Source organism: Convolutriloba macropyga, chromosome 4 (assembly GCF_964194025.1).
Source record: "Convolutriloba macropyga chromosome 4, txConMacr16.3, whole genome shotgun sequence".
Taxonomy (NCBI): Eukaryota; Metazoa; Xenacoelomorpha; order Acoela; family Convolutidae; genus Convolutriloba; species Convolutriloba macropyga.
Window position 1 is genome coordinate 45,178,622 of NC_134471.1, and position 27,995 is coordinate 45,206,616.

Here is a 27,995-nt window from a genome sequence, read left to right on the forward strand (position 1 = left end):
AACTTGAAATGAGATTATCACAACCGAACATGGGATTATAAATGGCTGTATAATTAATTGGCCCTCGGGACTTGATATGGAATTATCAGAGCCGAACAACTGATAATTGAACGAATAGATCAAAGCAATGGGTAAGTTAGCTTTGGGTAAAATGGCATTGGGTAAAAAGGCAGGTTGGGTAAAATGGCATATTGGGTAAAATGGCATTGGGTAAATTGGAATTGGGTAAAATGGCATGGGGAAAATGGCATGGGGTAAAATGGCATGTTGGGAAAATGGCATGTTGGGTAAAATGGCTTATTGGGTAAAATGGCACTGGGTATAATGAAATTGGGTAAAATGTCATCTAACCAAAACTATCACATGGGTTTATATTGTTTGCTTGAGTCGGATTATTGGCTGAAAAGATCTAAAGGAATAAATTGAGCATATATGCATTGGGTATATTTTGGCATATTAGGTATACTGTCATGCAACCATTAGAAGTATAGAAATAGTAGCCTATTTAACTTCATGCGACCAAAACGTTTCAGAAATATGGAAAATTCATTCTTCGCAGCAGAAATAAAGTCATATGAGACTAATGTACGAGTAATTCTGAAAGCGGATAAATTTTGGATAAATTTCAGAAATGAGCAATTCCCAGGCTGCTGAGCCAGACTGAAGCAAGTATGTCCCGACCGTCCCAGACGGAAAGTGCCTATACCCAGACCGTCCAAGACGGAAAGTGCCTATACCCAGACCGTCCAAGACGGAAAGTGCCTATGTCCAAACTCTCTTGCGTTCACCAGACTGTCGTGCGTTCATGTCCAGACTTTCCTGCGCTCAGGAGAAATTCGTGCATTCACCAGATTTTCGTGCGTTCATGTGCAGATTTTCGTGCGTACACCAGACATTCGTGCGTTCAACAGACTTCGTGCCTTCGCGTCCAGACTTTCGTGCGTTCATGTCCAGACTTTCGTGTGTTCATGTCCAGACTTTCATGCGTTCATGTTCAGACTGACTTTCATGCACTCATGTTGACTTTCGTGCGTTCCGCCGAGTTTCGTGCGTGCATCATACTTTCGTGCCTCCATGTCCAGACTTTCGTGCCTCCATGTCCAGACTTTTGTGCCATCATGTTCAGACTTCCGTGCACTCATGTCGACTTTCGTGCGTTCAGCAGAATTTCGTGCGTGCATCACACTTTCGTGCGTTCATGTCCAGACGTTCGTGCGTTCACCAGACTTTCGTGCAATCATGTCCAGATTTTCGTGCGTTCACCAGTCTTTCGCGCGTTCAGCAGAATTTCTGACGTGCACCAGATTTTCGCGCGTTCATGTCCAGACTTTCGTGCGTTCACCAGTCTTTCGTGCGTTCACGTTCAGACTTTCGTGCGTTCTTCGATGTTTCCAGACGAGGTAATTTTGAACGCACGACGCCCCCCTTGTATGTTCATCTTCGGTCTGGACATACTTGCTTCCGTCTAGGACCTCATCCTGGGTTGTTAACCGATTTTTCGGATATTAAAATTAGTCAAACGCTGGAAAAGAGATGAGCATTATGACCTAGTGTAGATGAGAAAGCAAGAATTTGTGTGCTGCCCTACGAAAGAGACACACATGTGACGGGATCATTGCTCAGGGGACATATTTGGGAAGCTGGCAACCAGGCACTCAATCTCATCCCCTTTCTCCCTTTTAAACCAAAACCAGTTTAAGAACCATGCTGAGGTCTCACAGATAAGTGACCTCTGATCAGACCATCTTCGAACACACCCCACCGGGTTTTTGAATTGCATAATCTGGAAAGATGTTTTAGCGCACAATGTCTGGAAAATTGTCTGTAAATGGTCTGATCAGAGATAACTTCAGTCTGGGACGTCATGATCAGAGCTAATTTTGGTGACTTCAACCTGATCATTAACGTCCCAAATCATCTCATAAAGGTTCCCCTTGCTCTTTGACCCACAAACCAAAGAAAAAAAATAATATTTCGATCTTTAGTATACCGCTATAAGAGAATTTAAAATGATTACATTGATATGAAAAACGCTGAACACTGTGCCATTCTATCTTTTTGTAGATCTCGGATCTCGTCAGACATTTGTCCAGTTGATTGAAACTTATTATACCTGAAAGATCCTGAAAGTAAAAGGGTCTTGATTATAGGCAATATATGTATAAACTTCCGCACTCGAAGACATGTAAGGGCGATACTCGTTAACTTTCAGTTATGACGGCTTCAAAAAGTTGGAAAACGTTTTATTCCATTGAGAAACTGGGAAAATGTGAGTTAACTGTTACACCTAATGTAAATATCATTGCATGCAAAACTCAACATCAAAATTATTTTGCATTCCTACGATCCTTGCCAATGAACCTGCGAACCTAAGACAGGCAAAAACCTTGCCACTACAGAAAAAAAATACAGAATCGTTTCATTTGAGATTGTAACATCATATACTGAGAACTGATCAAATTTTCATTAGAAGGTACTTCTAAGTTTCTCAAGCACTTGATCAATTATTATTAAATAAAATGTGACAAAGATGACTACAAGTTGATTTATGACTCAATGTTACCTATATGAATGATAACTGATAATTGATACTTCTCAATAATTGTGTACCTAATAACCCCATTAATTGTCCGACATGATGTTTCGAATATTTGAACAAAGATTGACATAAATGAGCCATTGAACTACAAAACCAAAACTATTAGGAACAAAATGGCTCGTGATAGACCGTTCGTAAAAAAATGCTCTCCAACATACGTCTCATTTTGTCATTTTTTTGCTGGGGAACTCTTCTTTGACTATCAGTTATGCAAAGTTAAATGGGAAATTTCCTTTTCAGGAGCAACTTTTAATTACAAAAACAGACATTAAATTATTGTTGAGGTTGAGGTTTCACAACATGCTTAGGAAAATGCATCAGCATAAAAAACTGAGATAGGGAAAAGACTTTTGTATTGGTTGTCTATTAGTCATCGTAATAGTCCCAGTTTTAGTTATAGTTACTAGTACAGTCATAGTCACGTGATATGGAGAAAAAGGGGGGGGGGAAATAACAAAAGCAATACAACAACACACAAAAAAAGCAGCCGCATGAAACGGCTTTCTTCAAATAACTCAGCAGAATATCGCAACTAGAAATTGATTTGAGGAGTAAATAACGTGTTACTGTGTCTTGCGTTTAAATTATTCTTGAGCAGTAAATTGTTATTGTGTCTTGTACTGAAAGTTTTTCTTGAGCAGTATATCATTTGTCACTGTGTCACGTATCTACAAAACATTGGAGCTGTAATTCAACTGTTACGAACCTCAGCTTATGGTATTTCAACTCTTGAGTACAAAAGCCAAAACCAACATAATTTGAAGTTTAAAAATTTATCATAAACGTCTTAGACATATATCTTTGTCTTCGAATTGTTTCTCTATCGGGTGGAACTGGTATACATAAAGAGATCCCGTATTGTGTGATCTGTAACAAATCCAGTCCGATTCGATACTGAAGAAACTAAGATTAGCAAATAGTTACGAATGAATTGTAATGCAACGGTAAGAACATAGTGGATATACAGTTACAAAAGCGAACAGCAAAGACAAAATATCTGGACAGATTTTGGAACCACCCAGAACGAACTGGGCGTTGTAAAACTTTCCTCGTCGCAACTGATTGGGAGAGCAGCCGTTACATTTGATCGGCCGACCCGGACAGTGGAATACAAACTGCTTTCAAGGTTATTGGAAAGATTACAAAGTTTAATTCTTTGTACCTCAGACTTTCATCAAAGAACTAAGCTGCTTCCTAAATTAAGAAACAATGTGACTCAATCACGGAGTCGCAGCAACCTGGATAAACAGATTAAGACCTGCTCAGAGCAGCTACGACAAAAAAACACGAGAAGGTTTTGATATTTTTAAGAACAAGGACCGGCCCAGCAAACTCAAAACAATCGATCAACAGAAAAAAGAGATCGACGACCGATTTCAGCAACTGCTCGAAAAACAGAGTGTTTTGAATTCGCATCGCACAGAACAAAAAAATTCTTCAACAGCTTAAATAACGATTAGTTACCATATTTTCACGGACAGAAAATTAGGTCAAATCAACAAAGTTATTCTACCGTTTCTGCATCTGAAGCAGAACCGCCAGTAATTGTTTCATTGCCGACTGATCAAAATCGTTGTCTCTCAGAAGGGAAAGACATCACAAGCCGCAGGACACTGAACACCGTTACACGAAACGGACAGTCAAACAATGAAGATCTAGAGAACTGTTTGGAAACATCCATTGCGAAAAGAAGAATCGAAAAAATGAGGTATTTCAAAGATGAATTGGAAACAAAACTGCGACTCGAAAGAACACAGTTTGGGAGGAAAAACTTGAGCTAAAAATGCAGATAAAAGAATTAGAGATGCTGCATCAACTCTGGGAAAGGGAGCGATAGTTAGAGCGCAAATTGCAAATGACAACACTGGTGGAGGATGATGTGCGTTCTCAGTCAACGAAATCTCGTGACAATTTGTCTTTCAAATGGATCTCAAAAAAAGAGATGTCTCGGAGTGGGCCAATACAATTAGCAAAACACAAACACCAACTCGACCAAAACTCGCTTTGTTTTCAGCCCTGAACCGAGTGAAGATAGTCATTATTCACGATATCTAAGCTCTCGGGATTGTTGAAGACAGAAATGTTTTGCACATTGGAAATTCCAGCGGTAGCAGTTTGCCAAAATTGAGTTGAATAGTTTTGACGGAAACTCACTGGAGTGGCCTGAATGGTCTACCATGTTTATCGCAACAGCACGATTATAGATTCAGTGAAAATGACCCACTTGGAGACGCTACTAACAGGCAAAGCAAAACACTTAATCTCGGGAGTGGGATATTCCGGAGAGTTTCACAGCGCTGCCTGGAGCATACAAGAAAGAACATTTGGAAGACCGCATGTAATCATAGATGCGCGGCTCGAGAGCATACGAAAAGCAATTACAGTGAAGCCTCATAACCCAGCAAGCCTGTTTAAATTTTCTGCTATTGTCGCTAACTTTTTAACCGTGCTCAAGGAGTAAAAACAAATTGGTGATCTGCAATCAAGTGCAACATTGTATATGGCGGTTAATAAACTACCACAGACACTCAAAGAGAAATGTTGTTTCTATGTTGATGACAAGGACGAGGACTGGCCAGATCTAATCGTGTTTGAAAAATGGCTATCATAAATAGCATTTGTGCACAAAGGATTCCCAGCGTTTATAAGTGAGCTAAAAAAAGACAGGCGCTATACAAAAGGAAAGAAGCGATTCTCGAAGACGTCAAGTTTTAGTGCCAATTCCAACGTAAAAGAAACGAAGCCAACGCAGAGCGATCAATGTCCGCTTGCTGATGGCACCCACCGTATTTAGAATTGTCAATTAATCAAGAACATGAATGTTAACGATCGATATATAGCAGTAAGGAAGCAACGCTTATGTTATGGATGTCTGGGAAAAAGACATGTAATCAAGAATTGCAAAGTACACGCGTGCGGTACAAATGGATGTACCAAAAAGCACAACCAATTGCTAAACACAGAAAAACAAATGGACGAGGACAATCACGCTGTCAACGTAAGCGCGGCAACAATAAATCAAAGTAACGAAGTTACAAGTTTCCTTCAGATAGCTCCGGTCTCAATCCAGAGTGGCAGTGACCGACTAAACACATATGGTTTCCTCGATATTGGATCCACGGTATCATTCATCGATCAAAGCATTCGAGAAAAACTGCACTCTCGAGGCACAGATATTACGGTTAACATAGCAGGCTTTCATGACAAAAAGGATCTGAGGATCGAAAAGGTTCCTCTAACAATAAAGAGACTGCATCTAAGGGTGCACTCGCTTGAGGCGCTTGTATATCCATCAATTTCACTGGAAAAAACAAACTATGACTACAACAAACTGCAATGAAGTTTCAGCCAATTAAGTGTTCTTCCAAACAGAAGTTTCAATTTGACGGAAGTTGGCATCACTCTTGGTCAAGATGCCTATGAACTACAAAAAGCATTAGATTACAAGATAGGAACGCGAAGTGAACCCGTCGCTGTCCTTAAGGAATTAGGATGGGTAGTCAGTGGACCCATGAAGGGCAAGAGAATACAAAAAATTTGTCTTTTTGCCTTTACAGAAGACGTGAAAATGGCAGAAAAAAGTCAATCCTGGTGGGACATAGAAACCTATGCTTCCAAAAGAGCAACAGGCTCAGAGTTTCTTAGAAGCTACGACAAAGTTTACAGGCAAACGATACGAAGTGGGCATGCTCTGGAGTGACCACAACCCAATCTTCTAAACAACTAGGGCTCAACCCTAGGTCAGCTGTACTAACTGGAATGAGGATTCCAACGAGACCCAAAATTGAAAGAATTGTATCAACAGTCAATTGATACAGATGTTGAAATGGGATTTGTGAAGATCCTCGATAAATCAGAAGTCATAGAAACATTCGAAAAGGGATTGTATTTGCCACACCATCCAGAATTGAACCCAAACAAGCCTTGTAAAGTGCGCCGTGTTTGCAGCGCTGCAGCAAAATACAAGGATATATGCCTAAATGACAAGTTGTTAGCCGGACCCGATCTACTACACGGATTAATTGGAACAAAATTCCGAGTTCGAGAAGGACCAATAGCCCTAACTGCAGATATTGAATCAATGTTTTTGCAAGTGCAGGTTCCTGAACAAGATAAAAGCTGCTTGAGATTCCTGTTGCGATCAACAAAGTAAGAATCTCTGCGGATTTACGAGTATGAACGTCATGTCTTGGGTGCAATGAGTTCACTAACGTGTGCAAACTACGCTCTGAAGCGAGAGGTGATCCACAGCGAGGACAAGTCTCCATTTGCAGCAAAAGCAATCCGAAATAACTTCTACTTCGACGATTTCATCAAGTCGGTCGACACTCCTGGTGAAGCAATCAATGACGAAATATGGATTCGAACTGAAAAAGTGGATCACCAACTGCAATAAAGTTACCAAAGAAATCCCTGAGGACTTAAGATCAATCAGCGACAAAAAACAAGTGGAAGTAGAACCTAGTAAGGCGAGTTTGTCCGTGCTTGGACTTCGGTGTACTGTTATTGAAGGTAGTTTACAGGTTTGCAGAGGTACTAGCCAGGAAGTTGAAACCCCAATGACCAGAGGAAGATCCTGTCGCTAGTTTCATCACTGTTTGATCCTCTTGGGCTGTTTGCACCATTCACCGTTCACATGAGACGACTTCTGAAGAGAATCGTGACCGCAAATGGGCAACATTGGGACAACTTATTGGAACCTAACGATGAAGATGAACTTCTGAAATTGAAAGACAAGCTTCCAAAAGTAGCAGAAACCAGCATTGACAAAAGATACTTCAGCACAGCCAAAATCAAATGGGAACTTCATGTTTTTGCCGACGCATCCAAAGACACAATGTGCGCAGTGGCATACTTACCTTCAAAGCCCAAGGTATCCTCAGCAGACTTAGCATTTGTGGTCGAAAAGTGCAGAGTCGCGCCGATGGGACACCTTTTAATACCACGTTTGGAACTACAAGCGGCGGTCATGGCACTGAGACTGAAAAAAACGATAGTTAAAGAACACGAATCAAAGATTCGAAGTTGTAACCTTTGCACAGACACCACTACTGTTCTGCAATGGATACACAGCTCTCACCGCAAACAACAAGTGTTTGTAGCCAAACGAGTTGCAGAAACTTTAGATGCAGCTGACGTTTCAGAGTCGAATCATGTTATTGGTATCAACAATCTAGCCGACATCCGGACAAGAGCCATCAATGTTGATCATTTCAAGAGAAGTGAGTGGCTCACTGGGTCAGCCTGGCTGAAGCAGCCAGATAACTAACGGCCTGAACAGGTGAATTTAGAATTCGCTTCCGACAAACAAAACCTTCATATCTACAACCAAAGAAAAGGAATCAATCGTTCAATTGTAACGATTTAGCAATTTCAACAGAATGGTTAACACAATGGCATACGTGCAGCGCGTTTTTAACGGACACAATTTGGCAACGGACACCAGCCGGCGAAACACTAAGTGTTGAAGAAATAGAATATGCACAAGCACGTATTTTTAGACTATTGCAGCAAAAACAGTTTGCTGAAGAGATGAAGTCTCTCAAGGCTGAGAAAGAACATAAAAAAAACAGCAAAATCCTTCAGTTTTCACCGTTCATTGACCAGCAAGGACTTATTCGTGACCAAGGCAGAATAGGTAAAAGTCAATTGAACTTCGAAACCAAGCATCCAATACTGTTGCATTGGAAGCACTATGTAGCTGAACTGTTCTTGATAAATGAACATAAGAACAGTCATCACAAAGTTACTGAACATGTCAGAAACATAGTTCAGCAGAAATTTGGATCCTAAGCATATGAAATGCTTTTAGATCAATCAAAAACGAATGCATTAGATGTCGAAAGAGAAAAGCCAAACAAAGGCACCTGTAGTGGCAGATCTACCTGAAGAATGATCAGACATATCAAAAGTGTTCTCGAAAGTGGGCGTGGACTATTTCCGACCATTCACTGTAAAGATTGGTCGAAGAAACGAAAAACATTGATGTTGCCTTCTCAAATACCTTACTATGCACGCGGTGCATATAGGGATTGTACCAAAGCTTGAAACTGATAGTTGTCTGAACGCAATCATGCGATTCATTGCTCGAAGAGGCAAACCAGTAAAAATGATCAACGATAACGGGACAAACTTCGTTGGAGCCGAAAAAGAATAGGCAGAGTATATACAAGCAAGGAACAAGGAGCGAATTTAAGAAAATCTTATTCAAAGAGGAATCAGATGGAAGTTCCACCCACTTGCCGCACCACACTTTAAACGAGTGCGGGAAAAACTGATCAGAAAATGCAAGAAGGCAATGTACGCCGTGCTGGTAATCGGTCAATTATTGAAGATGTTCTCTCAACCACAATGTGTCTTGTTGAGCAAACATTGAATGCTAGACCATTGACGCCAGTCAGTTCTGACGTAAACGATTTGGAAGCTACTACCCGAAATCATTTTCTGCTTGGCAACAAAAAAGTTTGTCTACCATAATTACCATGCGCAGAGGAATTCGTTGATCATCGAAACCTCTTTCGACCAACACAAGTTTACGCAGACCTCGTCTGGGACAGGTTCCGCAAAGAGTATCTACCAGCGCTGAACAGTCGAAAGAAGTTGCAGTCCACAACGGAAAGAAGTCTTCAAGAAGGTGATCTTGTGTGGGTAGTGGAAGATCCAAGGACACAATGTGCGCAGTGGCATACTTACGTTCAAAGCCCAAGGTATATTCAGCAGACTAAGCATTTGTGGTCGAAAAGTGCAGAGTCGCGCCGATGGGACACCTTTCAATACCACGTTTGGAACTACAAGCGGCAGTCATGACACTGAGACTGAAAGAAACGATAGTTAAAGAACACGAATCAAAGATTTGAAGTTGTAACCTTTGCACAGACTCCACTACTGTTCTCTAATGGATACACAGCTCTCACCGCATACAACAAGTGTTTGTAGCCAAACGACTTGCAGAAACTTTAGATGCAGCTGACGTTTCAGAGTCGCATCATGTTATTGGTATCAACAATCTAGCCGACATCCGGACAAGAGCCATCAATGTTGATCAACTCAAGAGAAGTGAGTGGCTCACTGGGCCGGCCTGGCTGAAGCAGCCAGATAACTAACGCCCTGAACAGGTGAATTTAGAATTCGCTTCCGACAAACAAAACCAACAAACGGCCTTCATATCTACAACCAAAGAAAAGGAATCAATCGTTCAATGGTAACGATTTAGCAATTTCAACAGAATGGTTAACACAATGGCATACGTGCAGCGCGTTTTTAACGGACACAATTTGGCAACGGACACCAGCCGGCGAAACACTAAGTGTTGAAGAAATAGAATATGCACAAGCACGTATTTTTAGACTATTGCAGCAAAAACAGTTTGCTGAAGAGATGAAGTCTCTCAAGGCTGAGAAAGAAAATCCAAAAAAACAGCAAAATCCTTCAGTTTTCACCGTTCATTGACCAGCAAGGACTTATTCGTGCCCAAGGCAGAATAGGTAAAAGTCAATTGAACTTCGAAACCAAGCATCCAATACTGTTGCATTGGAAGCACTATGTAGCTGAACTATTCTTGATAAATGAAAATAAGAACAGTCATCACGAAGTTACTGAACATGTCAGAAACATAGTTCAGCAGAAATTTGGATCCTAAGCATATGAAATGCTTTTAGATCAATCAAAAACGAATGCATTAGATGTCGAAAGGGAAAAGCCAAACAAAGGCACCTGTAGTGGCAGATCTACCTGAAGAATGATTAGACATATCAAAAGTGTTCTCGAAAGTGGGCGTGGACTATTTCCGACCATTCACTGTAAAGATTGGTCGAAGAAACGAAAAACATTGATGTTGCCTTCTCAAATACCTTACTATGCACGCGGTGCATATAGGGATTGTACCAAAGCTTGAAACTGATAGTTGTCTGAACGCAATCATGCGATTCATTGCTCGAAGAGGCAAACCAGTAAAAATGATCAGCAATAACGGGACAAACTTCGTTGGAGCCGAAAAAGAATAGGCAGAGTATATACAAGCAAGGAACAAGGAGCGGATTTAAGAAAATCTTATTCAAAGAGGAATCAGATGAAAGTTCCACCCACCTGCCGCACCACACTTTAAACGAGTGTGGGAAAAACTGATCAGAAAATGCAAGAAGGCAATGTACGCCGTGCTGGTAATCGGTCAATTATTGAAGATGTTCTCTCAACCACAATGTGTCTTGTTGAGCAAACATTGAATGCTAGACCATTGACGCCAGTCAGTTCTGACGTAAAAGATTTGGAAGCTACTACCCGAAATCATTTTCTGCTTGGCAACAAAAAAGTTTGTCTACCATAATTACCATGCGCAGAGGAATTCGTTGATCATCGAAACCTCTTTCGACCAACACAAGTTTACGCAGACCTCGTCTGGGACAGGTTCTGCAAAGAGTATCTACCAGCGCTGAACAGTCGAAAGAAGTTGCAGTCCACAACGGAAAGAAGTCTTCAAGAAGGTGATCTTGTGTGGGTAGTGGAAGATCCAAGGACACAATGTGCGCAGTGGCATACTTACGTTCAAAGCCCAAGGTATATTCAGCAGACTAAGCATTTGTGGTCGAAAAGTGCAGAGTCGCGCCGATGGGACACCTTTCAATACCACGTTTGGAACTACAAGCGGCAGTCATGACACTGAGACTGAAAGAAACGATAGTTAAAGAACACGAATCAAAGATTTGAAGTTGTAACCTTTGCACAGACTCCACTACTGTTCTCTAATGGATACACAGCTCTCACCGCATACAACAAGTGTTTGTAGCCAAACGACTTGCAGAAACTTTAGATGCAGCTGACGTTTCAGAGTCGCATCATGTTATTGGTATCAACAATCTAGCCGACATCGGGACAAGAGCCATCAATGTTGATCAACTCAAGAGAAGTGAGTGGCTCACTGGGCCGGTCTGAATGAAGCAGCCAGATATCTAATGGCCTGAACAGGTGAATTTAGAATTCTCCTCCGACAAACAATACCAACAAACGGCCTTCATATCTACAACCAAAGAAAAGGAATCAATCGTTCAATGGTAACGATTTAGCAATTCCAACCGACTGGTTAACACAATGGCATACGTGCAGCGCGTTTTTAACGGTCACAATTTGGCAACGGACACAAGCCGGCAAAACACTAAGTGTTGAAGAAATAGAATATGCACAAGCACGCATTTTTAGACTATTGCAAAAACAATTTGCTGGAGAGATGAAGTCTCTCAAGGCTGAGAAAGAAAATCCAAAAAAACAGCAAAATCCTTCAGTTTTTACCGTTCATTGACCAGCAAGGTCTTATTCGTGCCCAAGGCAGAATAGGTAAAAGTCAATTGAACTTCGAAACCAAGCTTCCAATACTGTTGCATTGGAAGCACTATGTAGCTGAACTATTCTTGATAAATGAACATAAGAACAGCCATCACGAAGTTACTGAACATGTCAGAAACATAGTTCGGCAGAAATTTGGATCCTAAGCATATGAAATGCTTTGAAATCAATCAAAAACGAATGCATTAGATGTCGAAAGGGAAAAGCCAAACAAAGGCACCTGTAGTGGCAGATCTACCTGAAGAATGATTAGACATATCAACAGAGTTCTCGAAAGTGGGCGTGGACTATTTCGGACGAAGATTCACTGTGAAGATTGGTCGAAGAAACAAAAAACATTGATGTTGCCTTCTCAAATGCCTTACTATGCACGCGGTGCATATAAGGATTGTACCAAAGCTTGAAACTGATAGTTGTCTGAACGCAATCATGCGATTCATTGCTCGAAGAGGCAAACCAGTAAAAATGATCAACGATAACGGGACAAACTTCGTTGGAGCCGAAAAAGAATAGGCAGAGTATATACAAGCAAGGAACAAGGAGCGAATTTAAGAAAATCTTATTCAAAGAGGAATCAGATGGAAGTTCCACCCACTTGCCGCACCACACTTTAAACGAGTGTGGGAAAAACTGATCAGAAAATGCAAGAAGGCAATGTACGCCGTGCTGGTAATCGGTCAATTATTGAAGATGTTCTCTCAACCACAATGTGTCTTGTTGAGCAAACATTGAATGCTAGACCATTGACGCCAGTCAGTTCTGACGTAAACGATTTGGAAGCTACTACCCGAAATCATTTTCTGCTTGGCAACAAAAAAGTTTGTCTACCATAATTACCATGCGCAGAGGAATTCGTTGATCATCGAAACCTCTTTCGACCAACACAAGTTTACGCAGACCTCGTCTGGGACAGGTTCCGCAAAGAGTATCTACCAGCGCTGAACAGTCGAAAGAAGTTGCAGTCCACAACGGAAAGAAGTCTTCAAGAAGGTGATCTTGTGTGGGTAGTGGAAGATCCAAGGACACAATGTGCGCAGTGGCATACTTACGTTCAAAGCCCAAGGTATATTCAGCAGACTAAGCATTTGTGGTCGAAAAGTGCAGAGTCGCGCCGATGGGACACCTTTCAATACCACGTTTGGAACTACAAGCGGCAGTCATGACACTGAGACTGAAAGAAACGATAGTTAAAGAACACGAATCAAAGATTTGAAGTTGTAACCTTTGCACAGACTCCACTACTGTTCTCTAATGGATACACAGCTCTCACCGCATACAACAAGTGTTTGTAGCCAAACGACTTGCAGAAACTTTAGATGCAGCTGACGTTTCAGAGTCGCATCATGTTATTGGTATCAACAATCTAGCCGACATCCGGACAAGAGCCATCAATGTTGATCATTTCAAGAGAAGTGAGTGGCTCACTGGGTCAGCCTGGCTGAAGCAGCCAGATAACTAACGGCCTGAACAGGTGAATTTAGAATTCGCTTCCGACAAACAAAACCTTCATATCTACAACCAAAGAAAAGGAATCAATCGTTCAATTGTAACGATTTAGCAATTTCAACAGAATGGTTAACACAATGGCATACGTGCAGCGCGTTTTTAACGGACACAATTTGGCAACGGACACCAGCCGGCGAAACACTAAGTGTTGAAGAAATAGAATATGCACAAGCACGTATTTTTAGACTATTGCAGCAAAAACAGTTTGCTGAAGAGATGAAGTCTCTCAAGGCTGAGAAAGAAAATCCAAAAAACAGCAAAATCCTTCAGTTTTCACCGATCATTGACCAGCAAGGACTTATTCGTGCCCAAGGCAGAATAGGTAAAAGTCAATTGAACTTCGAAACCAAGCATCCAATACTGTTGCATTGGAAGCACCATGTAGTTGAATTATTCTTGACAAATGAACATAAGAATAGTCATCACGAAGGTACTGAACATGTCAGAAGCATAGTTCAGCAGTAGTTTGGATCCTAAGCATATGAAATGCTTTGGGATCAATCAAAGACAAATGCATTAGATGTCGAAAGGGAAAAGCCAAACAAAGGCACCTGTATTGGCAGATCTACCTGAAGAACAATTAGTCATATCAACAGTGTTCTCGAATGTGGGCGTGGACTATTTCGGACCATTCACAGTAAAGATTGGTCGAAGAAACGAAAAACATTGGTGTTGCCTTCTCACATGCCTTATTATGCACGTGGTGAATATAGAGATTGTACCAAAGCTTGACACTGATAGTTGTCTGAACGCAATCATGCGATACATTGCTCCAAAAGGCAAACCAGTAAAAATGATCAGCGATAACGGAACAAACTTCGTTGGAGCCGAAAGAGAGTTGGCAGAGTATATACAAGCAAGGAACAAGGAGCGAATTTACGAACATCTGATTCAACGAGGAATCAGATGGAAGTTCCACCCACCTGTCGCACCACACTTTGGACGAGTGTGGGGAAGACTTGTCAGAAATTGCAAGAAGGCAGTGCACTCCATGCTGGTAATCGGTCAATTACTGAAGATGTCCTCTCAATGTGTCTTGTTGAACAAACATCGAATGCTAGACCATTGACGCCAGTCAGTTCTGACGTAAAAGATTTGGAAACTATTACCCGAAGTCACTTTCTGGTTGGTAACAAAAAAGTGTTTCTACCATAATTACCATGCGCAGAGGAATTCGTCGGTCATCGAAACCTCTTTCGACCAACACAAGTTTACGCAGACCTCGTCTGGGACAGATTACGCAAAGAGTACCTACCAGCGCTGAACAGTCGAAAGAAATTGCAGTCCACAACGGACAGAAGTCTTCAACAAGGTGATCTTGTGTGGGTAGTGGAAGAAAATGACAAACGAGGGTTTTACAAAATTGGTCGAGTTACAGAAACCACCAAAAGTTCTGACCGAGCAATTCGATCGGCAACGGTTCAAACAAAATACGGAGTCTACAGGAGGCCTGTTGTGAAACTCGCTCCAGTGCTACCAATTGACGAAGATGTTTTCACGAAGGAAAACGGGGCCGGCGATGTTGAGGCTGAGCTTTCACAACATGCTCAGGAAAATGCATCAATATAAAAAACTGAGACAGCGGAAAGGTTTTTGTAATAGTTGTCTATTAGTTATCGTAATAGTCTCAGTTTTAGTTATAGTTACTAGTACAGTCGTAGTCACGTGATGTGGAGAAAAAAAGGGGAAATAACAAAAGCAACACAACAACACAGAGCAAAAGCAGCAGCCGAAAACGGCTTTCTTCATATAACTCAGCAAAATATTGCAACAAGAAAATGATTTGAGCAGTAAATAACGTGTTTTTGTGTCTTGCGCTTAAAATAATCTTGAGCAGTAAATTGTTATTGTGTCTTGTACTGAAAACTATTCTTGAGCAGTATATCATTTGTTACTGTGTCATGTATCTACAAAATATAGGAGCTGTAATTCAACTGTTACGAACCCCAGCCTCTGTTATTTCAACTCGTGCGCACAAAAGCCAAAACCAACGTAAATTTAAGTTCAAATATATATCATAAACGGGTCTTAGACATATATCTTTGTCTTCGATTTGTTTCTCTATCAGACCGAACTGGTATATATAAAGAGATCCCGTATTGTGTGATCTGTAGCAAATCCAGTCCGATTCGATACTAAAGAGACTAAGATTAGCAAATAGTTATGAACTGAATTGTAATGCAACAGTAAGAAGACAGTGGGTACACAGTTACAAAAGTGAACAGCAAAGAAAAAATGTCCAGACAGATTTTGGAACCACTCAGAACGAAATGGGCGTTGTAAAACTTTCCTCGTCGCAACTGATTGGGAGAGCAGCCGTTACATTTGGTCGGCCGACCCGGACAGTGGAATACAAACTGCTTTCAAGGTTATTGGAAAGATTACAAAGTTTAATTCTTTTTACCTCAGATTTTCTTCAAAGAACCAAGCTGTTGCCTAAATTACGAAACAAAGTGACTCCATCTAGGAGTCGCAGTAACCTGGATAAACAGATTAAGACCTGCTCAGAGTAGCTACGACAAAAAACACGAGAAGATTACAATATTATTAAGAACATGGACCGGCCCAGCAAACTCAAAACAGTTGATCAACAGATAAAAGACATCGGCAACCGATTTCAGCAACTGCTCGACAAACAGAGTGGTTTGAATTTGCATCGCACATAAACAGAAATTCTTCAAAAGCTTAAATAAGGATTGGTTACCATATATTCACGGACAGAAAATAATGTCAAATCAACAAAGTTATTCAACTGTTTCTGCATCTGAAGCAGAACCGCCAGTAATTGTTTCATTGCCGACTGTTTCATTTTCGGATGTTTATTCAGAAACGTTGCAATGATGATTTCTTAAAAGAAAGGAACTCATAGTTAAGGGCAATAGTTGGATCAGTATTTCAAAAACCATGCGAGGCGATCAAGGTTGTATTTCAAATTTTATTGAGTTTTGAACTTTTTCTCTGGAAAATTAGTTTCCTATATGTTTTTGAGCTTATTGATTGTCACAGTTATTGATTCAGATACAGTTTTAACAAAAAAACTAAAGAAAGCACAGAGAGTAACTACAAGGTATCATAAAAATTCTTAAAATTTTTATTAAAAAAAGTTCAGTGGAAAAAGGAAAACAATGTGTTTGCATCTGTTCAAATTGGAAATTTTTTTTTATTTGATTTTATCTGAAATGTTAAAATAATAAAAAAGAAACATAGCAGGACAAGTCCTGACGTAAAATTCAAAGAATTTTCATTGACTAAACAAATAACTAGACCCAGAACGGACTATGAGTTAAAGGAGAACCATTTAGAAAAAAATCAGATAAAAAATCGAAAACAGCTGAAATCAAAGTGAATTTGCCGTATGTGAACAAAAAACCACTAGCGAGAAATGAAAATTTGATTGAAAGAAGAAACTAGGCCTAGAAAAAACTATGAATGGATGGGGAAAACCATTTGGAAAAAACATCCGATCCAGCAAATCGCAAAAACAATCAAAATCGAAGAGCAATTGCCGCATATGAACAAAAAAATCACTTGCGAGAAAGCGAATTTTTGTTCAAACTCCTTTTTCTCAGTCTACTTCAAAATTAGAGCGAAAAAATTTCGCGCCGCAATACCACTTGCTTTTTCGCTCTACTTCCTGTTTCGGCGCGACCAAAATCACTACTCCAATTTGACTTCAAAAACCATGAAAATATGTGAACAGATCTTAAAAAAAGACAGCGCCCCAATAAAACTCAAATTCTTTGAAGTGTAAAAAAACGAAGAGTCACTGAGACGAAGAGCATAGAAATGAGTTCAAATAATTGTACAAAAAAATTAAGAATCGCACACGCTTTTGAGACTTCTTAAGAGTTTCTCAATATTATTTTAGCTACTGCTAACAAATTTGGACCACGTAAAACAAAAAGCGTAGTGCTTTTATTAATGTCACGAAAGCAGTGATCTAAATTGTTAGTAGAAAAATTGAAAATAGTCAGGAATTATACATAACAACAATAATGATGCAAAGCTAAGGTTCGATCTCATAAATTTTTCTTCAGGCCCTAAAGAAAACCAGAAATCATATTTTACAAAAGTAGTTATTAAACAGAGCTTGAATCGTTCATAACAGTCTAGACCTTAACACAGTAATTGAATTCAGTTGTGGAAATGAACCTCGTTTTAAAGGTTCTTAAGACATTCGTGAATTTTTGAAATTTTTGGTAGTAACTTTATAGGACTTGGTATGATTACTAAGATGGTTCCCTTTGTGCAATAGCAGTTGCTTCAGTTTTTGGTTTCTAGCTTAACCTTTGCTCACGCTCGTTGGTTTGTTTTAATTTACGCATAGAAAGTTTTTTGTACGAACTTAGTATGAGTTCTAAGTTTCCATAAGAGCTATATATGACTGAGCATGATTACTAGGATGGCTTGGTACATGTAAGCGTCTTTTTGTCGATTTTTACGCTTTCCAGCTTAACCTTTGTTCACACTTGTTTCTTTGGTTGAATTTGAGCATAGTAAAATTTTTTGTATGATCTTAGCAAGATTGTCAAGATTCCACAAAAATTATATATGATTTAGAATGATTACTATGAATCATTTATGACTTAGTATAATTATAAATTTTTGATTTAGTATGATTATTAGGTTCTTCATCCCGGGATAAAATTTTTCTGTTTATATTTTATCGTATAAACAGAATCTGGACAAGGGAGGTTGAATTAGTCTGGGACTTCAACCTGGTCCTCCCCTATCGTAGATTTTATTGAACTTTACTCTCAGAGGTAAGTAGATGTTATTTTTCTCTGAAAGACAATTCAGTGTTCGTTTTTTAATAAAAAAAATGAAAATTTGCGTAGATTGAAATACGAATAAAGTTTCTGCTACTGTTGCAGTCTTTTGTTTTTTCAATCAATATTTTGCTTTTCTTAACCTTTAAATTTTTCAATGAAAATGTTTAAAATCAATCAAGGGAGAAAGAGTGGGAAATGATGGCGAAGGTTCAATTGTTTGGAGATATCCTTCCCAGATACCCAAAGGCAGCTCTGATAGACATTGGGGCACACATGGGCATGTACACAGTCAGTGCTGCTAAACTGGGACGCAGAGTATTTGGATTCGAACCAAATATGGAAGAGAAAATACCAACTTTAATTTGAAGCATTTCATACAATTTGATCAGGTGGTTAAATTTATGGTCAGTTTGGGGTGACAGACCGAAATGACTTCTTATCAGACCCAAATCAGATAATTGATCAGACCATTGCAAGACCGAAGTGATCTCTATTCAGATCCAAATCACATCATTGATCAGACCATTGCAAGACCGAAGTGATCTCTATTCAGATCCAAATCAGATCATTGATCAGACCATTGCAAGACCGAAGTGACCTCTATTCAGATCGAAATCACATCATTGATCAGACCATTGCAAGACCGAAGTGATCTCTATTCAGATCCAAATCAGATCATTGATCAGACAATTGCAAGACCGAAGTGATCGCTATTCAGATCTAAATCACATCATTGATCAGACCAATGCAAGACCGAAGTGATCTCTATTCAGATCCAAATCACATCATTGATCAGACCATTGCAAGACCGAAGTGATCTCTATTCAGATCCAAATCAGATCATTGATCAGACCATTGCAAGACCGAAGTGACCTCTATTCAGATCGAAATCACATCATTGATCAGACCATTGCAAGACCGAAGTGATCTCTATTCAGATCCAAATCAGATCATTGATCAGACCATTGCAAGACCGAAGTGATCTCTATTCAGATCCAAATCAGATCATTGATCAGACAATTGCAAGACCGAAATGATCTCTATTCAGATCTAAATCACATCATTGATCAGACCAATGCAAGACCGAAGTGATCTCTATTCAGATCCAAATCACATCACTGATCAGACCATTGCAAGACCGAAGTGATCTCTATTGAGATCCAAATCAGACCATTGATCAGACCATTGCAAGACCAAAGTGACCACTATTCAGATCGAAATCACATCATTGATCAGACCATTGCAAGACCGAAGTGATCTCTATTCAGATCCAAATCAGAACATTGATCAGACCATTGCAAGACCGAAGTGATCTCTATTCAGATCCAAATCAGATCATTGATCAGACAATTGCAAGACCGAAGTGATCTCTATTCAGATCTAAATCACATCATTGATCAGACCAATGCAAGACCGAAGTGATCTCTATTCAGATCCAAATCAGATCATTGATCAGACCATTGCAAGACCGAAGTGACCTCTATTCAGATCGAAATCACATCATTGATCAGACCATTGCAAGACCGAAGTGATCTCTCTTCAGATCCAAATCACATCATTGATCAAACCATTGCAAGACCGAAGTGATCTCTATTCAGATCCAAATCACATCATTGATCAGACCATTGCAAGACCGAAGTGACCTCTATTCAGATCGAAATCACATCATTGATCAGACCATTGCAAGACCGAAGTGATCTCTCTTCAGATCCAAATCACATCATTGATCAAACCATTGCAAGACCGAAGTGATCTCTATTCAGATCCAAATCACATCATTGATCAGACCATTGCAAGACCGAAGTGATCTCTATTCAGATCCAAATCAGATCATTGATCAGACCATTGCAAGACCGAAGTGACCTCTATTCAGATCCAAATCACATCATTGATCAGACCATTGCAAGACCGAAGTGATCTCTATTCAGATCCAAATCACATCATTGATCAGATCATTGCAAGACCGAAGTGATCTCTATTCAGATCCAAATCAGATCATTGATCAGAGCATTGCAAGACCGAAGTGACCTCTATTCAGATCCAAATCACATCATTGATCAGACCATTGCAAGACCGAAGTGATCTCTATTCAGATCCAAATCAGATCATTGATCAGACCATTGCAAGACCGAAGTGACCTCTATTCCGATCGAAATCACATCATTGATCAGACCATTGCAAGACCGAAGTGATCTCTATTCACATCCAAATCACATCATTGATCAGACCATTGCAAGACCGAAGTGATCTCTATTCAGATCCAAATCACATCATTGATCAGACCAATGCAAGACCGAAGTGACCTCTATTCAGATCGAAATCACATCATTGATCAGACCATTGCAAGACCGAAGTGATCTCTATTCAGATCCAAATCAGATCATTGATCAGACCATTGCAAGACCGAAGTGATCTCTATTCAGATCCAAATCAGATCATTGATCAGACAATTGCAAGACCGAAGTGACCTCTATTCCGATCGAAATCACATCATTGATCAGACCGTTGCAAGACCGAAGTGATCTCTATTCACATCCAAATCACATCATTGATCAGACCATTGCAAGACCGAAGTGATCTCTATTCAGATCCAAATCACATCATTGATCAGACCATTGCAAGACCGAAGTGATCTCTATTCAGATCCAAATCAGATCATTGATCAGACCATTGCAAGACCGAAGTGACCTCTATTCAGATCGAAATCACATCATTGATCAGACCATTGCAAGACCGAAGTGATCTCTCTTCAGATCCAAATCACATCATTGATCAAACCATTGCAAGACCGAAGTGATCTCTATTCAGATCCAAATCACATCATTGATCAGACCATTGCAAGACCGAAGTGATCTCTATTCAGATCCAAATCAGATCATTGATCAGACCATTGCAAGACCGAAGTGACCTCTATTCAGATCCAAATCACATCATTGATCAGACCATTGCAAGACCGATGTGATCTCTATTCAGATCCAAATCACATCATTGATCAGACCATTGCAAGACCGAAGTGATCTCTATTCAGATCCAAATCAGATCATTGATCAGACCATTGCAAGACCGAAGTGACCTCTATTCAGATCGAAATCACATCATTGATCAGACCATTGCAAGACCGAAGTGATCTCTCTTCAGATCCAAATCACATCATTGATCAAACCATTGCAAGACCGAAGTGATCTCTATTCAGATCCAAATCACATCATTGATCAGACCATTGCAAGACCGAAGTGATCTCTATTCAGATCCAAATCAGATCATTGATCAGACCATTGCAAGACCGAAGTGACCTCTATTCAGATCCAAATCACATCATTGATCAGACCATTGCAAGACCGAAGTGATCTCTATTCAGATCCAAATCACATCATTGATCAGACCATTGCAAGACCGAAGTGATCTCTATTCAGATCCAAATCAGATCATTGATCAGACCATTGCAAGACCGAAGTGACCTCTATTCAGATCGAAATCACATCATTGATCAGACCATTGCAAGACCGAAGTGATCTCTCTTCAGATCCAAATCACATCATTGATCAAACCATTGCAAGACCGAAGTGATCTCTATTCAGATCCAAATCACATCATTGATCAGACCATTGCAAGACCGAAGTGATCTCTATTCAGATCCAAATCAGATCATTGATCAGACCATTGCAAGACCGAAGTGACCTCTATTCAGATCCAAATCACATCATTGATCAGACCATTGCAAGACCGAAGTGATCTCTATTCAGATCCAAATCACATCATTGATCAGATCATTGCAAGACCGAAGTGATCTCTATTCAGATCCAAATCAGATCATTGATCAGAGCATTGCAAGACCGAAGTGACCTCTATTCAGATCCAAATCACATCATTGATCAGACCATTGCAAGACCGAAGTGATCTCTATTCAGATCCAAATCAGATCATTGATCAGACCATTGCAAGACCGAAGTGACCTCTATTCCGATCGAAATCACATCATTGATCAGACCATTGCAAGACCGAAGTGATCTCTATTCACATCCAAATCACATCATTGATCAGACCATTGCAAGACCGAAGTGATCTCTATTCAGATCCAAATCAGATCATTGATCAGACAATTGCAAGACCGAAGTGATCTCTATTCAGATCCAAATCACATCATTGATCAGACCATTGCAAGACCGAAGTGATCTCTATTCAGATCCAAATCACATCATTGATCAGACCATTGCAAGACCGAAGTGATCTCTATTCACATCCAAATCACATCATTGTCCTTACTTATGTGCGCTCAAACCTATTTCCAGACCTCCCTCAGAAACAAAACGTGCGCGCTTGATTTGGGTCTGATCGGAGTCAATTCAGTATGGCACCTCAACCCGGGTTAAAAAAATCGAAACCTAGCCGAGCTTTGAAACAAGTCCGTGAAATTTGGAGTTAAGATGCGAAAATAATTCTTAACTTATTGAAAACAATCTCCAATGACGTTTTCCTATTGAACACAAAACTAGTTAGCTTCAATCAAATTAGAGGTGTTGGTGTTAGGATACGTGGCGAGTGTTGAAGGCTTCGGTGGGAGTGAACAAACTAGCGGACAAAGTGACAATCTTCCCTTATGCACTCATGGACAAAAGACATCAATGTGTACTTATGACAATCCCAGGTAAAACTAGTGAATAAATTATTGGCGAGAATTTCTTTGCTCCTCAAGTTTTTGACATTTAAGATACAAGAATTATTCCCAGATTGAGGTCACTCCCAGACTAATATGAGATCGCTTTGTCCAGAATCGGTGATACTCTTGTTTGATTGATCAAAATATAATTAGTTCACAAATTACCAACCACCAATCTTTAGCGCTCTGAATTTTGTTTTAATAGGTTATTGTTGGCCAATTGAAATGGGCAGCTCAAATCATTCATAACAAGCCCATCTTGTTATCCTTTTCGTTCGTTGAAATTTGTCAACTTTTTCATTGGGAAAAATGGCAATTTTTTGCTTAACGCAATTAGTTTTTATGGTTACCCCTTTATGGTTATAGGAACAAGTTGTAAGATTGTATTTCAATTAATCAGTTATAAAAATTTCAAATATGTTGTGCAAACTTACAGATGACGCAAATATGGGTCATTCAGTGACGACACCTGCTAACGGCACCTCGTGCAACTTATCTACTAAAGATGCCACGGAGCAGACTAAGATTGTCAATATTGCCCTATTGGACGACCTAATTCCACATTTGGAGAAATCAGAAGTCAAACAGGTTGTTTCATATAACGAATGTTTCCGTTCTGTTTTATATTATTGATAAGAACTGATAAATTGACTTGGTGATCCATTTAGGGTAGTGACCTGGTTCATCAATCATACTCGAGTAGTGGAAAAAAAACAGGGGTTCCAGCCACCAGCCCAATTTCTCTCACCCCCCTCATGCTAGCCGCATTCGGGGAAATGAGCCAAATTGTACTGGTAACTGTAACCCCTGTTTTTTCCAATACTATATACACTATCGAAAATTAAATCAAAATTAAGCTTTAAACCCGCATGACCTTATAAATCTTAATTTTTGTCTCATCCCCCTCGTGCCAGGCCTAAAGTGGTAAACTATGCTTGGATTGCAGTAGCTTGTAACAAGCACATACGGTTTCCAAAATGCAGTAGCTCGTTACAAAAATAAAGCATGGAGTAAAAGCTGCTTATGTGGCGTAACAACCAGTAGCTTGTAACAAAATTCATTGATTTCCTCGTGCTCAGTAACTAATCTTCATTCTCATTGGTTGGTCAGTAACGCGTAACAAATTCTATATTACATTATAATAGTAACGCGTAACAACATCTATACTACATAGTCGTAACGCGTAACAGGTTACTTCTTAAAGAATGTTCTAGAATAATTCTCCAGGAGTGGACCTTTATTCTCCATGGCACTTTTTGGCTATTCAACATGGCTTTCACTTCACTACAAAAACAAGGCTATTCATCATGACTTTCACTTCACTAAAAAAACTAGGAGTGATACCCCAGTTCAAAATCACTATTTATCACGCTTACAGAGTGATAAAAATAAAATCAAATTTAAAGACGTATAACCCACATGATCCACACACCTACAATTTGCCAATATTTATGTGAAATTAATTCCACTTTTACTTAGAGCCCAATGTTAAATCCAATCCCTGAAACGGCTTCGCCGATCAGGGAGAACCGGCCGCAGTAATATTATATTTACAAACATGCTCTCTGAACTGATTTATAATAGGGGTGAATCTATATCTACTAAAATAGATGCACAATCTGCATCTTCCATTTCTCAAATTAAAGAAAGAAATATGCTCATAAAATTTACACATATTACACTCTAGATATTGATTTGGATTAACATAATGTTCTCTTAAATGTTTAATACAATCTTTTGCCTTAACTATATCCTTGCTTAAATAACAACAATATTCCAACTGTTTGCAATCATTACAACATTCTTTCCAAGGATTATTTTTAAACTTATCACACTTCATATTTCATTTTCGAAAAATTATTTCCAAATTTTTCCCTAATAAAATACACCATGTCTCACTCAACAAACAGTAATGTCTCAAATTTGAACTTCTTGTGATGTCTGCAAATTATCCTTTGAAACAAAGAAGATTTTATACCGGCAAATCAAACGATTCGAAACCTAAAGAATTGTTAGAGAAATTGTTTGATTCTGATGATGATGGGGCTATAACTGAGTTCCAGGTAAAAACATGGAGAGAATGTACGATTCGGATGATGAGCTTATTTATCCCAAACCTTCTACTTAAACTAAAGATAACACCAAAGATATTATTAAAACTAAACCCATTACTAAACTTAAAACTAAAACTGAAGATAGTATCTACTCTGGAATTAAGTTTGAATGTAAAGAATGTCATGCAGAATTTGAAAAAATAATAGCACTAACTACTCACTCATATAGTCATAATTGCAGGTATCTAAAAAACACAGAATACTTTGATATAAACTCTAGCCATAACTTGAAAGAATTTTGTATTACTGATAAAGCTGGAAATTACATTGAAGATATAGGTGAAGCTATTAATAACTCTTTAGAAGAAAAGTTGTTTTCAGTTTAGAAAAGTTAAGGGTTTTAAATATAAGATCATATCCCAGTGTGAGTACAAGAAGAGAACCAAAGAGTAAGTTAGGACCACAAAAATATTTTTCCACACTGACTATAGTTTTAATAATGCTATATATGAATTTGGTGACTTCACCCAGTGGCTAAAATTCGAAAAAGAAATAAATGAGGGTTATGTTTATGACTTTGAGTTTCTCGGATTAAGAAGTATTCAGACAAATCTTGAACCAACTAAAGCAAGTATTGGTAGTTATATAGATTTACCCCCGATCTCAAAAACTCTAAATCAATATTAAATATACGCAATTCCAAATACAACTGCCTACATCTAACTATTACTGCTCGGCTACATCCCGCTATGGGCCATGCAACACTTGAGAGTAAATATGTAAATAATTTAATTGAACCAAGACAACAACATGAAGATGACTTTGCTTTTATAATAAAAATTCGGAAATTGTACAATATTAACATTTGAGTATACTTGCCTTGTGGTGAGGGTAAAGTAGAATTGTTTAAACCAGTGGATGATTTAAAAAAAAACAGAAAAGATATCACATGTTGGTTTAACTCTCAAATTAAATACGACAAACACGAATGTAGCCGCTCTTTCAAAGCAGAAATTGTTTGTCTTAAGAAGAAGAAATTACTTTTAAAAATGAACATAAACGTCAGAAAGTAAAAAATATTATAACCGATGATATAGAATGTTGTGTTGTCGATGTCACAACTAACAGCAATAAATATGTAATAGCTGAACACATACCAATAGGTGTGGGTTACATCTGGCAAAGTAATTTCAAAAACCACTTCGGTCTTGATTGTATCAAAAGATTTGCTAGCGATCTATTAGAAATAGAAACAGAGAATAGTTTCAAGCGTAATGATAAGATGGTCTTTAATAAAGAAGATAAATTATATCATGAAGCCAATAACACTTGTCATATATGTGGTAAAACATGTATTGATAAACTAAGAGATCACTGTCATGAAACTGGTAAATATAGAGGGCCAGCATGAAAAATGTGTAAGCTGAGGTACAAACAACAAAACTTTCCTGCAAAACAATTACATTCCTGTAATATTCCAGAATGGCTCTGGTTATGATTTCAGTCTACTATATAGTGAACTCTTTAAAGAGAATAATGATAAAAGAAAAGTAGATAACATACTACTAGCTGCTGGTAAGTCTAAAATGTTTAGCATTGGTTGTCTTAAATTCTTAGATAGTTATAACTTCTTAGCTATGCCTCTAGATCAAAATGGCAAAGATATATCATTGTAAAACTAAAACATTATATAAATAAAGTACCAACACAAGAAGAAGTCGATAACTTTAACAAAGACAACAATTATAAAACTGGTAAAGATCTAACTATGGTGTATTCACAGAATGATGTGGAAATATTAGACAATTGCTTGAATGAATATGTTAAATTAAGTATGAAAGAATTTTTTCTCAACCCTCTACACTATTTAGGTCTCCCAGGTTATAGTTTTGATTGTTGGTTAATGTCAAGTTGTGTTACATTAGATACATTGCAAGATAAAAAAGTGCTCGATGATTTCGTTGAAGCAAAGAGAGGTTGTATATGTGGTATAATGAGTGATAGATATGTTAACAGTATTAGTAATGCTGAAACATGGAAGAATTCCCATAGCAATAGTAGTAACCGTATTAACAGCAATAGTAATAGTAATAGTAATCGCAATAGATCCATCTGGTACATAGACGCGAACAACCTATACGGCTATGCAATGATGCAAAAGTTACCTTATAAGGACTTCGAGTACTTTAACACATCTCTAGATTTTATATTAAATACTCCAGATGATAGTGATCATGGTTACTCTATAGTTTGTCATATTAATTTTACTAAAAGTTGTAAAGATAGAACAGATCAACTTGCATTAATGCCCAATAAAAGAAAAAAGACCAAAACAACAAAACAGAATATATGGTTCATTATAAGATGTTAAAGAAAGCTCTATGTTAAAATGAGTGTAAAGGTAACTAAAATTCATAAAATAATTAAATTTAAACAATATAATATATGCAGAGACTCTATTCAAAACAATACTAGTAAAACAGCAACAGCTAAAACTGAAGCGGAAAAGGATGTAAGGAAATTAATGAACAACTCACAATATGGAAGAATGTGCATGAATCCTCTACACTTCCTTCAAAGTAAGAAGTTCTTACACGATGAAGAAAAGATAATGAAAATATGAATAAATCAACATTTAAAAATATAACTAGATATATGGATTATAGCCAAATTGAATATATAATGAAAAAAGTAGAATATGATTCTCCAGTATATGTAGATGTTACTATATTAGAATTAAGTGAATTACACATGTATGATGTATTCTATATTATTCTTCAACCATCTCTCAGGGATTTACAGCTCCATTATATGGATAATGTTAGTTTTGTATTAAGCGTTAGTGAGGGTAATGTACCCGACGAACACATGGATCTGTCCAATCTAGAAGCAGCAATCAAAATTAATAATAATGTCCCCGGCAAATTCAAACTTGAATTGGGGAGTAAAATAATAGAAGAGTTTACAGCTGTGTCAACAAAGACATACAGCTTTAAAGACTACCCAATAAAACTAAAGAGAAAGGAATAAAGAAATGTAACAATGCTAAACATGAAGAGCATTATAATGCA

At 38.6% G+C, this 27,995-nt stretch overlaps 3 protein-coding genes across 4 annotated transcripts in view; 1 reads left to right on the forward strand and 2 right to left on the reverse strand.

Annotated features, from left to right (window-relative positions):
* Nucleotides 1–27,995, reverse strand: part of LOC142337704 (E3 ubiquitin-protein ligase RNF185-like) — a 464,852-nt gene that overhangs the window by 62,258 nt on the left and 374,599 nt on the right. The window lies entirely within an intron of this gene.
* The window catches only part of LOC142338452 (uncharacterized), a 147,636-nt gene that overhangs the window by 20,338 nt on the left and 99,303 nt on the right, over nucleotides 1–27,995 (reverse strand). The window lies entirely within an intron of this gene.
* The window catches only part of LOC142338451 (uncharacterized), a 42,325-nt gene continuing 14,336 nt past the window's right edge, over nucleotides 7–27,995 (forward strand). The window contains exons 1-5 of the mRNA XM_075388215.1: nucleotides 7–131; nucleotides 1,557–1,651; nucleotides 18,421–18,551; nucleotides 22,740–22,858; nucleotides 23,307–23,458. Of these exons, the coding sequence (XP_075244330.1) occupies nucleotides 128–131; nucleotides 1,557–1,651; nucleotides 18,421–18,551; nucleotides 22,740–22,858; nucleotides 23,307–23,458 (501 nt within the window). The 5' untranslated portion in view covers nucleotides 7–127. The remainder of the gene's footprint in view (nucleotides 132–1,556; nucleotides 1,652–18,420; nucleotides 18,552–22,739; nucleotides 22,859–23,306; nucleotides 23,459–27,995) is intronic.